Below are 17,432 nucleotides of genomic sequence, written 5' to 3'. Positions count from 1 at the left end.
TCTACTGCTACAAGACGGGAAGACATCATCGAGCTCTATGGTCCTGAAAAGTTTACAGCCAGAAAGGAAATGTCGTTAACCGCAGTGAATAGCGGTGAGTTTACAGTATTACAGAACTGCGATAGTAACAGTGAAGAACGAGAGAGATCAACACAAAACCCGTGACATGCAGGTTTTACTAGACTCAGGGTCTCAAAGATCATATGTCACAGTAGAGATTTCCAAGAAACTCAACCTATCGGTAGGAAGAAAATAGGCTGTCAATTTTCGGTTTGCAAGCGAAACGCCTCGAGAGTATGATAGCCCACGAGTCGAATTGGAAATAACTACAAGAAAAAATAGAACTATTACGCTGCATGCCAACGAGGTCCCTACAATTACTAAAGGAGTAGAAACGCCGGTTATTAATCTCGACAAATGGAAGGATATCACTCTAGCTGACGACGGATCCCTCGGAGATAGAGTAGATATTTTAGTTGGGAACGACTACTATTTAACTTGATTGGTACAGAAAAGGTACGCCTCCAAGACAACCTATTTATAATAAACTCCGAGTTTGGATGGTTGGTTAGTGGAAGAGTAAATACCAAGGAAAGTGAAAATACTTTTCGGTTTATAACCTACTGTCAAAATCACGATCCGAATTGCGTCTACTTTACTGAACCAGACCTACCTCTAAAAAACATGGACATTTCATTCTTATGGGCTTTAGAAAGTATCGGCATTACGGATAACCCGAAGACCACGAGAGAAGATGAAGCTATTAGCATCTCAACGAAACCATACGTCATATAGATGGCAGGTACATGGTAAAATGGCCATGGGTTGAATACCCTCCAAGGATGCCTACTAACTTTGGGTTAGCGTATGGAAGACTGAAAGGCCTACTCCAACGATTGAATGAGAGTTCAATGAAAGAATATCAAATTATACTGGAAGAACAACTGAACAATGGCGTCATCGAAATCATCATCCAGATGAAGACGTTTATATCCAGAAAGTACCTCCTATTCATTACCTTCCTCACCACATGGTGAACAAGAAGGTAAGAAAGGACGGATTGTGTACGACGCGTCTGGAAAGTTGAAAGAGAGTAAGAGTTTGAATGAGTGCATGTATAAAGTCCATCGATGATTGGAGATTTGATAGCATTACTCATTCAATTCAGAACACAATAAAGTTGCGATAACAGCTGATGTGGAAAAAGCATTTCTACAAATAGGACTCCAGACTGAAGACAGAGACGTACTAGGTTCATTTGGATAAAGGACAAAAGTAAACCTCTATCTATGGATAACATTATTACATATGCGCTTTGTTTAGAGTGCCGTTCGGAATCATTGCAAGTCCGTTCATATTGACAGCCACGCTACGGTATCACGTCTCACAGAATGCACCAGAACTATTCCTAAGATTGTGGACAAATGCTACGTCGACAACTTCGTTACTGGAACAGACTCTACAGAAGCAGCGATACAACTGTTTATAACACACGAAAAGTCTTCAATGAGATAGCTATGAATCTGAGAGACTGGATTTCAAACGATAAAGCTTTCTTCAAAACCATCCCATCAGAATACAAAGCCCGAACAAACAGAAGAAACAAAAATACTGGGCTTAATATGGAATATCAAGAAAGATACCTTGCGATGAACATTAAAAGCGAACCTTTAAAGAAGAAAACGTTAAAGGACCTCAGAGCAAAAGGAGATACTGAGTACAATTGCTTCTATGTATGACCCATGTGGACTTTGTTGCCCATTGATTTACCTACGAAGTTGCTAATGCAAAAATTATGGAAAAAAAATAAAATGGGACACAGTCTTACCTGACGAACTGCAAAGAAAGTGGGAAGATATTATTAATCGCTTGGAAGCAATAAAACATGTAGAAATACCCCGTTATATAGGACTTACCGGAGAGCAGCTATATGAGCTACACGGATTTAGCGACGCATCAAAGCAAGCATACGCGGCAGTGATCTACTTGACAGCCGGAAATGAAGACAAAGGAACATATCATTCGTTATGGCTAAGTCAAAGGTTGTGCCAAAAGAGGAAAGAGAAGATTTGCGCATGCCCAGACTTGAATTACTAGGTTGTTACTTAGGTAGCAAACTATTGAAATATGTCAAGAACGTGATAGGCATCACAATAACCAAAGAATACTTATGGACGGACAGTAAAATAGTTCTAAGTTGGGTCCACTCTAATAAATTATTACCTCCCTTTATTGGGAGGAGAATAGATGCCATCAAAGAAAATAAGCAGTTGGAACTACGCTATGTAAACACGGAAGCTAATCCTGCTGACCTGGCGACACGACCCGATTTATGGGAAAAGAAAAAGACGCTGTGGCTTAACGGCCCTGAATTCCTAAGACAAGGAAAAAGAAAATGGCCAAGCCATTCCGTATTTGAGACTCGAGACCTGTCGTCGGGGCAGGGTCCTTCGGATACAGTAAACTTAATGGAGATTGACGAGAAAATACCAGACAGGACATTTCGCGAAGAGAATATACCAGTAGATACTATGAAGAGCATTAAAGACCTGCAAAAATAATATTTTCCACTAGAAAGCAAAGGAAAGAAAACGAGTTTAGCAATTAATTTGGAATTATTCAAAGACATAGACGGACTGTTGCGATGCAATGGCCGTATGAAACATGCAGAATGGTCTTTCGACAAACGTCATCCAATACTAATACCCAGAGACTGCACATTTACAAATGACCTCGTCATGAAAACTCACAGAGAAAATTATCATATGAAAGCTACTCACACGTTGAGCAGAGTAAGAGAGTCATACTGGATTCCAAAGGGGAAGAGTTACGTACAGCGACTATTAGCAAAATGCCCAGAGTGTATAAGCATCGCGGAGGCCCTTTTAAGTTACCTCCAGCACCAGCATTACCTCCAGAGAGAGTAAATTACTCGTCACCGTTTACTTATACAGGTGTTGACTACATGGGACCTCTTCTGATAAACAACGGAGATGGAAATAGCAAGAGATGGATCTGTCTTTTACATGCTTAGTCGTGAGAGCGGTTCACCTCGAAGTCGTACGAGACCTTACGGCTGAAGAAGGTTTACTCGCGCTAAGAAGAATGATCTCTACGAGAGGAATACCATCATTAGTAACATCAGATAATGCTCAACATTTCAAGCTGATAGCAGAAAATAATTTCAAGTCAATATTGCATTGACAAGAAGATAAGATGGAGGTACATAATACCCCTCTCCCCTTGGGCAGGTGGATTTTACGAACGCTTAATAGGTATTGTCAAAAATTGCATGAAGAGGACGCTAGGAAAACACATGCTGAAAGATAATCAGCTCTCAACGATCGTTAAAGAGATTGAGGCCGTGGTTAACTCACGACCGCTCACTAGCGTGGATTCCGAACCCGACTATGTTTTGAAGCCTTCGGACTTCTGACTGCAGGAAAAGTAATCACATTAGAAGAAGCCGAAAATGAGTCCGAACCACAAATTATGACCACAACGAAGACAGAATTAATAAAAGGCTGGAAACGAGCACTCATCATGCTAAAAGAATTTAAAGAAATGTTTTATAACCGTTACCTACTAAGTCTTCGCGAGAGATACGGACATCTGCCGCGAGAACCGCGAATAACTTCGAAACTTACACCGAGTCCTGGTCAGATCGTACAGATCAAGGGCGACTCCAAGAATAGAAACGACTGGAAGGTAGGGAAGATTACAGAACTGATCCCGAGTGCTGACAGTCTATGTAGAGCAGCAATAGTACAAGTAGGGACACTGAGTACACGCGTTCTGTCGCACATCTCTACCCTCTCGAGATAGAGGATGCTCCAGAGCCTATTGCGAACATCAGCAGTAAAGGAGGAACTCGTCCTTTAGTGACACTGATCACGACACGTTAAATATAGAGAGTGTGGAGGAAATTCGTCCTCTGACACCTGATTTAACAACAGCTGTAATACCTCAACCTCAAGTCATTGCACCTATGCCATTGACGATGGAAGATCACGTTAGTGTACAAGATGAAGACGCAGAACATGCATCGACAGAACATGAAGATGAATCGCTACCTAATACAACTGAGATGAATGATATGGATGTGAACCAGAGGTCGAAACGAGCTGCAGCCACTAAAGCCATGGAGAGAATCAAGGGAATGGACGCGAGACCTGACTGCGCTATTGCTTCACTCCAAAGCCTTGCCGCCGGGGAGTGTCGCGACAGGCGCGAATCTCTAGGTGAGTGGCCCGCTTTATTAGTTTTGGAGTGGCAACACTGAATATAAAAAAGTGACTGCTGTCAGTCTATGGCATGGCGGCTAATAGCGTCAAATGTGAAATGTGTATAAAGTTCATTTGTGGAAGTCATCAAGCAGCAACTGCAGTATCTCCTCCTCCCAAAGCTGAGTATACCTGAGTATTCCTATTTCTGCTGATCACCGGGATCGAGGCGCCTATGGTCTTTTCGGTGTATCACGTATTAATGTTTTTACTGTTGTTTGTACCAATCACACCCTGTGGGGCGCCAGCTCGGATGCATGCCCACACACATGGTGTGGGATCCATCCTGACTGGTGTCTATCTTGGACTCTACCTACAGCTCCATCGGCAACCCAGGGGCATATCTCGCTGTCCACTACGGGACACGGGATCTGGGTTGATTTAGAATCTTGGCGTGCGCAGTGGACCAAGTACTGTTTTTGCGAGCGGGCCCGGAGACGTCCGGTTACCCCCTCGCCCCTAGAGTGAGCCTGTATGTTTAGAGCTGTGTCGTAACATTGTGACACGTGATTGAGTCTTGCCGTTCTGATACCAGCTATGTTTTACAGTTGACCGAGAAGTAGTGCACCGAGGAGCGCCACGGGTCTGACCGTGACACTCCGTGGCCGGAGGAGTGATCAGGGTTACTCATCTGGCCATAATTTATGCAGGAGGTGGAAGGAGATTACCAGCGGAGACACATCCAGTAATAATATAAGCGAAGCAGAACTATTGGGAGTTAGCAACCTACAAGAAAATGAATTCAGGTATATTAAATATATGCTACATCGCGAAAGAAGGAATATATCTCATAATAAGCAAGTCTTACCCACAATATGAAAGTATAGAAATATATAGATATAAACAATTAATCACCCAATCTTTCGCGATACGGACTCGCAAGCTCGTCCGTTTAATACTCATACTCAGCCAGCAATTGCCTACTTCCAGGCCACGACAATAATCTACTATAAACTAATGAGTTTCTTGATAGGTTAATTACCGCTAGATGGCGGACTATCATGAGGTCCGCTTGACGCTAGTCTTTCTTGCATAATGGTTCATTATATTATTTTTGTTTATGTAACAGATTTATTTAACATAAAAAATTAAAGTTGTCAAACTTCTGGTCAAACGGACCTTGCTATACCAGCGCCAACTAGCCCGAGGGCCTACTCCGAAGTTCGAAAACCGAAGTTCATATCGTGCCGTCCCTCTAGCTCTCGTATTAGGCAGTTGTCTCACCGCCGGCGAGGAAACGATTGGCTATCGACTATTTTCTCGCTCAAGAAACGAACAAAAGATTTAAGATCCTGTATGAGTAAAAGAGACATATATATTAATAGTTGATCGCTGGCGGTTCACACTGCCGGCAACTCGCTCTTACATCTTTTGTCGCAGCGACAAGAGCTATAAAACTAGCTGAGCGTCGCTCAGCGCTATTAGCTTGGCGGCCGCCCGGCTCGAGCGAGTGGAGCGAGTAATCGCCCGTCGTGCTCGAACACTCGCTTTTCACTGCTCGCCCACTCGTTTCTAGTTACTCGCTCTGCTCGCTTCTCGCTTATCGTTGGCGGTGGGACAAAGTGCCTTAAATAGTATAGTGTCAGAGGGACCGAACGAACGCGAACTTCGATTTTCGAGTTTCGTAGTAGCCCTGCTGGCACAGAAACCTTTTTTGGGAAAGGCAACGCGAGGGACAAAGATGCAATGATCGAATCACATTGTAACAGTGCCAGTACGATATCAAAATGTAATTACAAGGAAATAAAACACTATCAAAATTACTAGTTTAATTTACCATTATTTTAATTAAATAATTTACATAGCAAAGGTTTCCGTGGTAAAAAATATCATTGTTAGGTAGCTATTGTGTGCAGTGTGGCATTATATTTCTATAATAAGGGTGTATTTATTTCTATAAATATAATAAAAATAACAGTAATGAACAGTAAAATCACGGGTGCAAAATGAAAATTACAATTCAAATGTCAAATTAAGGAAATTAAGAAAAGAAACAATTTTTGTCAAATTAACAGTATACCTAATACAATTGTATCAAACTGTCAATGTGATAAAATCAAAAACTAGTTCACAAAATGTGTGAATGTGAATGAGTGAATGACAATGTGAACTATTTCCTACTATTGACATAGTCCTGTCCGAACACGTTGCCATAGCTAGGATCGTCCTTCCTGCGTCTTTCCGCTTTCGGTATTGGCTGGGCGTACAGCTCATTTTTGTCTATATAAGGTTCCGCATACGTGTCTTCCGGGCGGTTTAATTCAGCGTACAAGCCTTCGCCCTGAAAAAAAAAAAAAAGATTGTTAATTTTTTTTTTATTTTTACGCAAGGACTTGGCAAAGCATGCATTCGGATCGCTGGGCCAAAATCGAAGTTCGTATCGTACCGTCCCCCTCGCTCTTGTTTTAAATAATATAAGCGCCAGCAAGACGGCAAGACACAAAGTTCGAATTTTGCACTTCGTAGTAAGCGACTAGACTTGTTTTTTCTTTTTAGGGTTCCGTAGCCAAAATATCGCTGCTTAAATACAAAAGGGCCAGAAATATTTTTTTATTTTTTTATTTTTATTGTAATAGTTGCACGTTAAATAGCATTTAAAATGCAATTATTGCGATTGAAAAAAAAATTTTTTTTTAGTGGCCATTTTGTATTTAAGCAACGATATATAGTTTCGCCATGTCTGTCTGTCTGTCTGTCTGTCCGTCCGCAGATTTGCTCAGAGACTATCAATGCTAGAAAGCTGTAATTTTGCACGAATATATATGTAAACTATGCCAATAAAATGGTTCAAAAAAAAAAATTAAAAACTCTTTTTTGAGTACCTCTCATAGACGTAAAGTGGGGTGATTTTTCTCATCCAATCCTGTAGAGTGGGCGTCGTTGTATAGGTTTTTTAAAACCATTACGGAGTTGCTAAAATATTCAACTTTAGTGCAAATTTTCAATAACATCGAGCGCAAATGGAATTTTTTGTAAAATTCAGGATGGTAAAGTATATCAAACTTACAAGGAAAACTATAACGGTTAAGTTTTCTTGAGAATTATTAGTAGTTTAAGAGTAAATAGCAGCCTAAGATATAAAATATACCTAAACTTGGAATATTCCGTACAAAATACGAAATCCTTAGAAAAATATTACTTATTTTTTTCGTAATGGCTACGGAACTCTATTTCGGGCGTGTCCGACACGCTCTTGGCCGGTTTTTTTTCTTTTAAAATTTTGTTTTACTACAATTGTCAAAAGTTCTCAATGTAAATTAATTATTACCTGAGATTCTTTTACTTCACTGTAGTTAGGTTCAATATTACTTCTGCGTGTCTGAAAAAAAAAATCACGACAACTTATTTCGAATTCATACATTCGTAAACTCATTACATTAAGGATCATGCACTGTTCAATTATAAGATAATCAATATTGTCTATCACGGTAGATTCATCACTTCTTTCCGTCAAACGGTATATAGAATGAGGGTGGAAAGAGACGGGAAAATGTTATCACGACCGCTAGAGCGTTAAGCCGTGTACTGCAAGAAGAATACTTATAATTAGAATCGTGCAAGTTGCATTACACTGTGAGGCCGTAAAGCCAACGAGTTTGTAGTGGTCACAATCGAGCAATGTAATGCAATTTGCACGATTTTTAGGGTTCCGTAGTCAACTAGGAACCCTTATAGTTTCGCCATGTCTGTCCGTCTGTCTGTCCGCGGGTAAGCTCAGAGACCGTTAGTACTAGAAAGCTGTAATTTCACATGAATATACATATCAGTCACGCCGACAAAGTGGTACAATTAAAAAAGTAAAAAAAAATTTTTAGGGTACCTCCCATACATGTAAAGTGGGTGTTATTTTTTTTCTCGACTAACCCTATATTGTGGGGTATCGTTGGATAGGTATTTTAAAACCATTGCGGGGTTGCTCCGCCAATTTTTCTATTCAGTGATCTGTTTGCGAAATGTTCAACTTGAAAGAGCAAATTTTCATTGAAATCGAGCGTCCCCCCCCCCCTCTAAAATCTGAACTGGTATAGAAGTAGAAGAAATTTATTTACAGAAAAATTGTATAATAAAGAAATAAACAAAGCGCAACTAGTGCCCGAATAACTTTTTGCACATATGGGATCAATGGGGACTTTTGACACTTTATTCCTAATGGTGTACCCAAGGTCTCCACCAAAACTAAGCTTTATCGGAATTTATGGAAATTGAAATGTCTATATTGAGCGGAGTAGAGGTTGCTCACATAATCTCGTATGTCAAGGTGTTTCGGCAGAAACAGCATTGGCAGACTTATATATTCCGGAAATGAAGGTTCATACCTACCGACTGGAATTGGTTTCATGCTGGTATCAGATGGGTTTATTTAGGGGTCCTGGTGGTCACCTTTGAGAGCGTCTGCCGAGCACTTTCGGCAAAAAAAATAATGACATATTTCGCTTTTCTGTATCTACCAGTAAATTCCTAACTAATGCCATGACTATTATTTCAGTATCAGATGGGTTAAATGACGCCGGAAGTGACTATTTTTTTGGTGCTTTCGGCAAGTTCCGCCGTGGCAGACTATCAAATTAGGACTCAGCATCAGTTTTATGGGAAACCTTGTGCGTTTCATCGCGGTATCAAGTAGGTACGAGATTTTGCAGTCTGCTCTCCGTCTATAGGGAAAGGATTAGGAGAGATTTAAAAATGGACTAAGTAGTGTTTGAAAAAAAGCATTTTACGTTATTTTAATAAGCCAAACAACGTATTATGTTTTAAAAGGTTTTATTTATATTTTACCTACAAATTAGCTACGGAGAAGTATTTGCGCCTCTTCCAGGATGTGCGAATTAAAGAGCATAAAAAATTCGCATTCTGATAAATAACTTCAATAGATACGTTTTTTGTTATATTGTATTATTATTAGATGAATTTAAACATCCGTACACCGAACAATACTGTTTATATCGTTGTGACATATTAAGGTACGTAATAAATGCGCGTGAGTCCGTACGTAACCGCGCAGCACTCGCGACTGATGGTTGCCGAGGTATGCTGGGAATTCGTGGCGCGTAGGTATAAGTCGCGTTCCGGCCGTTTGTATGAAGACGGTGTACTGAACCTTCTTTGTGCTGTGCCCATGCTCAGAGGCACCTACTCAGTGGCTTACCTGTAAGTCTTTGGGATTACAGTAATTAGACTGTATTTTAGGCATAGTTCGATTTGGAACCGTTTGTGCTGGGTAGTTAACAGCGCGATCGCTTGTCAAATTCACATAATCATCGGGTGGCTGTAAAAAAGGTTTTTGTTAAAATAAAAAAAATTAATACATGCTTTTTTCGCTGACTGTACTTTGTTTTGTAATTGCATTTCACTCTCCTGTGGCCCGGCGGAAGACCAGTGCTGGTTTTCAACCAGCGATATGCTGAGCCGGGACCTTTTTATAGCGGCAACATTTCTTATTGTTATTTTTACTAATAATGTGTCATTGCTGTTATAAATAAATTATTTTCTTTCTTTCTTTCTTTCATTGTCATCCAAACTACATTTCCGTACCAAATTTCAAGTCGATGCCATTAAGCGTTGAGGATTTCCGTCCTGCGGAGACGATACTGGTCGGACTACCAGGATTGTCCAGGATGTCTTTGATTTGAAATGAGTATGATTTATTTTTCTAGACATTAGGTAGCGTTTCAAGCCAAGTTCAAGTTAACAGAGCTGGCGATCAGCACCGTGTGTAATTTTACACACCATTCATTCCATTTGGACCCGCTTTTGAACCCGTAATAACTCAAAAACTATTTCACAATTTTCACATTTATATAAACATGTCAAATTTGGCTCATTTGTTGAAACTTGTGACATACTTATGTGCTCCAAATTTCATAAACACACCTCAAACGGTTATTTAGATATTAACATCCAAAAATCGACTTTTTATCACTGACTCACCTATAGATCAAAATTCTAACCCAATTCCAGATGACCTAGAAAGTTCAAATTTGGCATCCAGATAGGTAGTTGGATGAATACAAAGGAATAAATCAGAAACTAGTAAAAATGTATCATTTTATTATAATTTTTAAATTAAATTTCAAAAAGTCATGATATCCCATCAAAACATAAATGTGAAATGAGAATTAAGTTCAATATTATGATATATGCCTTGATTGTTGACTTTAACAACATAAGAAGTGAGGTCTAAACGAGTGCCAAGTTCAGTATTATGATATATGCCTTGATTGTTGACTTTAACAACATAAGAAGTGAGGTCTAAATGAGTGCCAAGTTCAATGGTCAGTCCCGAATTTTATTTGTAACAACATAAAATATTTTATTACAACTTAAAATATAATTTCTTCTTATAACTTAGAATAATAATATGTTGAAGCCTTCGCAAGTTGTAAAGTTTTAGCAGGTACTTAATAATAATTCGTATATGAGAACTAGCCAAGTCAGACCTTAGGCTTCGATATAGGTATTATCGTATTATCCTAAGTTATAAGAAGAAAATGAATGATATTTTAAGCTGTTATAAAATATGTTATGCTGTTATAAATAAATTTCAGGACTGACCATTGAACTTGGCACCCATTTAAGTAGATCTCACTTCTTTTGTTGTTAAAGTCAACAATCAAGGCATATACATATATCATAATTTCACACTATTCGATTAATATCGCTACATATTGTATTTTATAATTGAAAATTGTTATTGTTTGTTTGTTTTTCGTCTTGCTTGCTGAGCGTATGGTTGGCCGTGTCAGTTGTCAATGTCATGCACATGACATGCTTGTGTTGGTAGCGCTGACTTTAAACGGTCGCGTTCACAATAGACACGGTCCGGTCGTGCGCGCAGCTTGCAATGACGGCCTCACGGTCCCACCGGAAGACCAGCGCTAGCTCCTGAGCCGGCATTATGCTGAGGTGGGTCCGTTTCGTGAATGGTAACTGCTTTCCTTGTCTGTGTTATTTATTTATGTAATCGTTCAAGTTTGTTACTTTTCCGAATAAATGTATTTTCTTTCTTTCTTTCTTTCTTTCTATAATATTGAACTTGGCTCTCATTTCACATTTATGTTTTGATGGGATATTGCTTTCTTTCTTACCTGAGATTTGTTCCTGGTACACAAAACTTTTACCAAGCAAGCTACAACGCATATAATAAGCACGACAACACAGCATATCGCTATGATTGGCCAATTTTCTTCCAAGAAGGATGTATCTTTTCCTGCAAAAATAAAAAAAACTATCAATTACGAGTCGGGTACAAGATGAAGGGTTCTGTATCTCCGTACTATGTTTTAAAAACAGTAGCTATACGTTTTTGTAAAAAAAATCGAATACAAGCTTTTTTTAACCCCCGACGCAAAAAGAGTGCTTTAAGTTTGACCGCTATGTGTGTCTGTGTCTGTCTGTCTGTGGCACCGTAGCTCTTCAACGGGTGGACCGATTTTAATGCGGTTTTTTTTATTTAAATTCAGGTTTTCTATCGATGGTTCTTAGACTTGTATTATCAAAATCGGTTTAGCCGTTTTTGAGATATTGAACTTTGAAGTGACAAAGTCGGGGTTTTTTGCCGACTGTACTTTTTGCCCCTGGTTATCAAAGTACGCGTCAAGATGAATCAAAAGAGTCCAAACTCGCGTTGCCCCTAGCAACTGCCGGCTGTCACCTTGGCCGCCCAGCAACCAAAAACAGATTTTAAAACAGATTACAAAAACATATACAAGTCATCTGTTTTTATTTATTTAGTATGAAATAAAACTTTAAATTTAAAAAATCTAAACCCGACTGCGTTAAAAAATACTAAAAAGCAGAAAACAAAACGTGGACGTAATGGTCTAGAACTCTTAAGAAGCTAACTTAAACTTTAACAGTAGGGACCTATTCCAATCGCGACCAGCACAAAAATTCTTAGTCTAATGAGTCCCGACTGCTGAAGTTTAAGTTAGCTATTTAATAGAGTTCTAGACCACTACGTCCACGTCTTGTTTTCTGCTTTTTAGTATTTTTTAACGCAGTCGGGTTTTGATTTTTATAATTTTTAGTGGCAGCACATCCAAATTCGCGTGGCCTGAAAAAGGGTTAAATACATATTAAAAACCACTTGCCAGGTGTGCTAGCTGTGCTATCTGTGCTATATGTGATTGTTTCGTATATAAAATATACTATTATTTCCAACTTCCTGCTGGCATTTACTGAGTTTTTGTATTTTTCGTCTGGTTTTGGGAAATATTCTGCTGCTTCACAAATGAGTGTTCTATTAGAGTTTTCCAGCGTAAAATTATACGAAACTATGGTTTTTTTCGTATTTTCTAGAAAAAATATAAAAAAATAAAACATTTATGTTAGGTACACATAATAGGTAAGTACCTACATACATACAATAAATAATAAATACAGACAAGTTGTAATAAACGGACAATACGACCTTTTTTTTGACTAACTATAAACGTTGCATATACTTTTTTGCTTGTCATGCTCTTAAATGTTACTTTAATCTCTGCATATCGGGACTAAAGCTCCTTATTAATCTCAAGGGATTAAAATATATTTTTTATTTACTCTGGAAACCCCTAAACAGCCAATCACGGCGTTTGTAAATAGAGGATTTATCGCCATTTTAATTAATTGTTATAGACAATTTTTAGGACGTGCAAATAACCTCATATTTCTAACAGAATTGTAATTTTGATGGTATAGGATGTCGTTTTTTCCTCGCATTCAAAGTGAAAAGTAGAGTGTTTAACGCGAGACTAAGCAACCATAATGACACTCGAACTACTGCCACCCTCGCTCTGCTCGGGTGGCAAAACATCTCGTGTCATTATGGCTTGTTTTAGTCCCTTATTGAACAATCTACTATTCTACCACTAGGTACTTATTTTATAAAATGCAAAATCCTACTAATTCGTATATAAGAACTAGCCAAGCCAGACCTTAGGCTTCAATATAATTATCCTAAGTTATAATTACTTATAATATTTTGTGTTGTTATAAATAAATTTCAGGACTGCCCATTGAACTTGGCACCCATTTAAGGGGCTGTTTCACCATCCATTGATTAGTGTTAAGCGACGGTTAAATGTGATGCCGTCTCAGTCTATTCGAACAAAACAAATAGAGACGGCATCACATTTAAGCCCCTAAATCTCTTCTTTTGTCGTTGAAGTCAACAACCAAGGCATATATTATATCATAATATTGAACATGGCTCTCATTTCACATTTTTTTCTAATGGGATATAAAATAAGAACCATTTGAATTAAGTAATTTGTTAAATAGGTAGTCGTACGTTCTTGTTGTATACTTAGTGGCTGCAGAGTATCGTTTTGCAACATAATAATGATACAAGCGCTGTTTATGGTGAATAGACTACCTATACTTCGATTTTTCCAGAATCTTCATAAGTATGTTCTTATATTAATATACGTGATTAAGTAAATCACAGATTTACAGTTTAGGATTAAAAAAAAAATACATTACGTGTTCCTAAAGAGACTCTTCCATGCATTTCTCCATCCAATAACGTCACACCGTATTTTTCTTTATTAATAATACATTTCATAGATATTTCCTTTGGTTCACTAAAACTGTAAAATAAATGTGTAGCATTCGAATCTTTTGAAGAATTTAAATTTATTCCTTCTATTTTGAGCGTTACTTTTTCGAAACCTGAAACTAAAAACAAGTTTTTATTAAAAATGTCAAATGTTTTTTTTTTTTTTTTTTTTTGCCGACTGTATTTTTTATTGACATTTTCATTGTCATCTAAACTACATTTCCGTACCATATTTCAAGTAAATGACTTTAACCGTTGAGTTTTCCGTCCTGCGAAAACTATCCAGCAGGGCTATACGAAACTCGAAACTCGAAGTTCGTGTCGTGCAGTCCCTCTTAAACTTGTCTTATGCTATTTAATATGAGATCAAGAGGCGAAAAAATATATTAAAATAATTGCCAGATTAATCGGATCTCGGGCAGTTCGAGTCATGGAAGAAAACACAACGTTACAATATATTAAAATTGTATTCGTGTTACAAGTAAGAAGTAGATTTAAAGTAATTATAAATGTATAAAATAATATTTAAAGTTATTTATTATAAAGTTATACACAGTATGTGTAATCTAAATTTATATGTGATGTAGTTAAAGGCTGACCAGGAATATAACAAAACCTGACGCGAGGGCAGCACTTCTACGTTTTATATTGCAACATTCTTTACACTTACTATACGATACCTACCAGTCATATTGACAACGATGTCGGTGATGTTATTTAAAGGAATATTTTTTAATCCTTCAGGCTTTTTCCATGACAAATACTTTTATACATTGTGAATTATTTTCCTTCCAAGGCTATTTATTGATAATCTTCGGCATTTTAACGCACAAAAACACAATATATCACTTAAAAATACCACGCGCAAACAACGTTAACTTTGAAAGCCATAGACAGATGACATTGGAATTTAGTGTTACCAGTGCAAGAATAATAAATGTGAAAATTTGTGAAGATGTTTGGATGTCTGGATGTTTGTTACTCAATCTCGTCTAAACCGCTGAACCGATTTGGATGAAATTCGGTAAACAGATAGTTTAAGTCCCCGGGAAGGACATAGGATAGTTTTGATCCCGGAAATTTGCGTAGTTCTCGCGGGATATCTATAAACGAATACTACGCGGACGGAGTCGCGGGCAAGCTGGTTTTCAATATTCTTAATAATGATCTTCATTCTTGATAATGGCAATTATCACACGGTTACTTGACCTATAACGTAATGACTATTATTAAATATAAATGAGTAATTTATTCATATCATATTTTTATTAAATTTACTAGCTTTTGCCCGCGGCTCCGCCTGCGTGGTATCCGGATATCGCGCGCTGTTCCCTCGGGAACTGTACATTTTCCGGGATAAAAAGTAACCTATGTCACTCTCGGGCCTATAAACTATCACTATGCCAAAAATCACGTTGATCCGTCGCTCCATTACGGCGTGAAAGACGGACAAACACACAAACACACTTTCGCATTTATAATATTAGTATGGATTTAATAAGATAATTATTTGCGTGCCAATGTATTTGCTAAGACGTGTCACTGCACTTTAGCACATTTAAAAAAAAAAACACTTGTTACCATGTTACCTATATATGTAAAGTAAAATAAAATATTTCATATAATTAGAAATACCCTAATCAATAGGTTCCAATTTGTTCATAATTGTCCAGATCGTAGACACGTTATATATTTTTGTCTATAATACGGGAGCCTCACATGGTGATCGACCCATTACATATAGTATGAATAACTTGTTCGCTTACCAACTCCACAAAACATATAAAGTACCACAGAAACTTTAAGAGCCTCACTCATTTTTGTCATTTTTAAAGTATAATTTTAACATAGTACATTATAAAACACTTCAGTTTTGCCGAATGATACATTTACTTATGTATCATTAAAGGATAATACAAACAAATTAAAATTTCCTGCTATGACAATTGTAAACGTCACATTAGGGTCATATTAGGGTAGAACACCCAGTAATAGGGGTCAACTATTTGTTAAACGGTGCTCTTAGTTTATTTTTGTATCAATAGATAGATAGATAGATATAATCTTTATTCTTCAAAACAAAGACATGGCGTGGATGCCATTATCTCGTCTAATCTAAACGAAAACTTGCGGGACTACTCCGAGTAACTAAATCAGAGTTCGTATCGTACCCCCCCCCCTCTTACTTTCATATTAAATAGTATAAGCGTCAGAGGGACGGAACGACACGAACTGCGATATTCGAATTTCGTAGTTGCCCCACTGAATCGCGTTGTTAAGATTTTTCTGGAAGAGTATAGAAGGGCTGTCAATCAGAATAAATTTTCATTAATTTCCTAAGCAATCATGATATGATTAACATGACAATGTGCATTCTACGTTCAAAAAAATATTCATACACACAGAAGGACATATCATGGCCTATATACGTCCCAATGTTGGGCACAGGCCTCCTATTTGATACTAGCTTTTGCCCACAGCTTCGCCCGCGTGGAATTCCGTGATCGCGCGCTGTTCCACCTGTTTTCACCTATGTTTGACAAATAAACGTATTTAAATTAGAAATTGTTCCCTCGTGAACAGTGCATTTTTCCGGGATAAAAAATAGCTTACTCCCTGTACCTTCTCTACTCTCTAGTAGTCACTCTCTGGCCCATAAACTTTCTGGACAAACATACAAATATATAATCACACAGACACACACACTTTCGCATTTATCAACATAACATATATGAGGTATCGCAGCGTTTGTCATGACTGCCGAAAGTGACATAAGGTATACAATATTTCAATATGGCGTCTGCGAAAAAAATATGTCGGGGGAATTAAAAAAAAAGTACTTACTGTTATAATATGGGTATGAAATGAAAGCTAATAACTAGCCTATTAAACATATTTGTATGCTATTATTAGAATTATATTGTCACAGAAATACCAAAAAGTACTAAGGATAAAATAAAAAAAAAAAACCCGACTGAGCCGACGAGCCTGAAAAAAAAGAAAAAAAAAGTGTACCGGTCTAGAATCTGTTAAGTGACAAAGTTCAAGAGTCGGTAATTACGGATAATTAAAAAGCTGGTAATGATTTTGAATGAGTCCCGGCCGTTGAACTAAGTTACTTAACAGGGGGCTACTACGAAACTTGAAAATCGAAGTTTATATTGTATCATCCCTCTCACTCTTGTGTTAAACCTATCTATCTATCTAATACCTTTAAACGAGCAATTCTTGTATGTATATATATATTTTGGGGATCTCGGAAACGGCTCCAACGATTTCGATAAAATTTAATATGTAGGGGTTTTCGGCCAAAAAGCCGTGGTTTCCTAAAAAGCCGTGGTGGCTTAAAAAGCCGTGGTGGCCTAGTGGTTTGACCTATCGCCTCTCAAACAGAGGGTCGTGGGTTCAAACGGCTCGCACTCTGAGTTTTAAATTCATGTGCGGAATTACATTTGAAATTTACCACGAGCTTTGCGGTGAAGGAAAACATCGTGAGGAAACCTGCACAAACCTGCGAAGCAATTATGGTGCGTGTGAAGTTCCAATCCGCACTGGGCCCGCGTGGGAACTATAGCCCAAGCCCTCTTGTTCTGAGAGGAGGCCTGTGC

The 17,432-nt window shown here is 38.0% G+C and overlaps 1 protein-coding gene across 1 annotated transcript in view; it reads right to left on the bottom strand.

The window, feature by feature from the left end:
• Positions 1-6,037: 6,037 nt before the first annotated feature.
• Positions 6,038-17,432, bottom strand: part of LOC141443930 (uncharacterized) — a 37,704-nt gene continuing 26,309 nt past the window's right edge. The window contains exons 8-13 of the mRNA XM_074109336.1: positions 13,749-13,943; positions 12,374-12,577; positions 11,369-11,490; positions 9,430-9,549; positions 7,552-7,602; positions 6,038-6,564 (exon numbers count right to left, since the gene is read on the bottom strand). Coding sequence (XP_073965437.1) covers positions 6,394-6,564; positions 7,552-7,602; positions 9,430-9,549; positions 11,369-11,490; positions 12,374-12,577; positions 13,749-13,943 — 863 coding nt within the window. The 3' untranslated portion in view covers positions 6,038-6,393. The remainder of the gene's footprint in view (positions 6,565-7,551; positions 7,603-9,429; positions 9,550-11,368; positions 11,491-12,373; positions 12,578-13,748; positions 13,944-17,432) is intronic.

This window comes from Choristoneura fumiferana, chromosome 28 (genome assembly GCF_025370935.1).
Source record: "Choristoneura fumiferana chromosome 28, NRCan_CFum_1, whole genome shotgun sequence".
NCBI lineage: Eukaryota > Metazoa > Arthropoda > Insecta > Lepidoptera > Tortricidae > Choristoneura > Choristoneura fumiferana.
The sequence above is the reverse complement of the archived record's forward strand: the minus strand, read 5'-3'. Positions and strand labels throughout refer to the sequence as shown.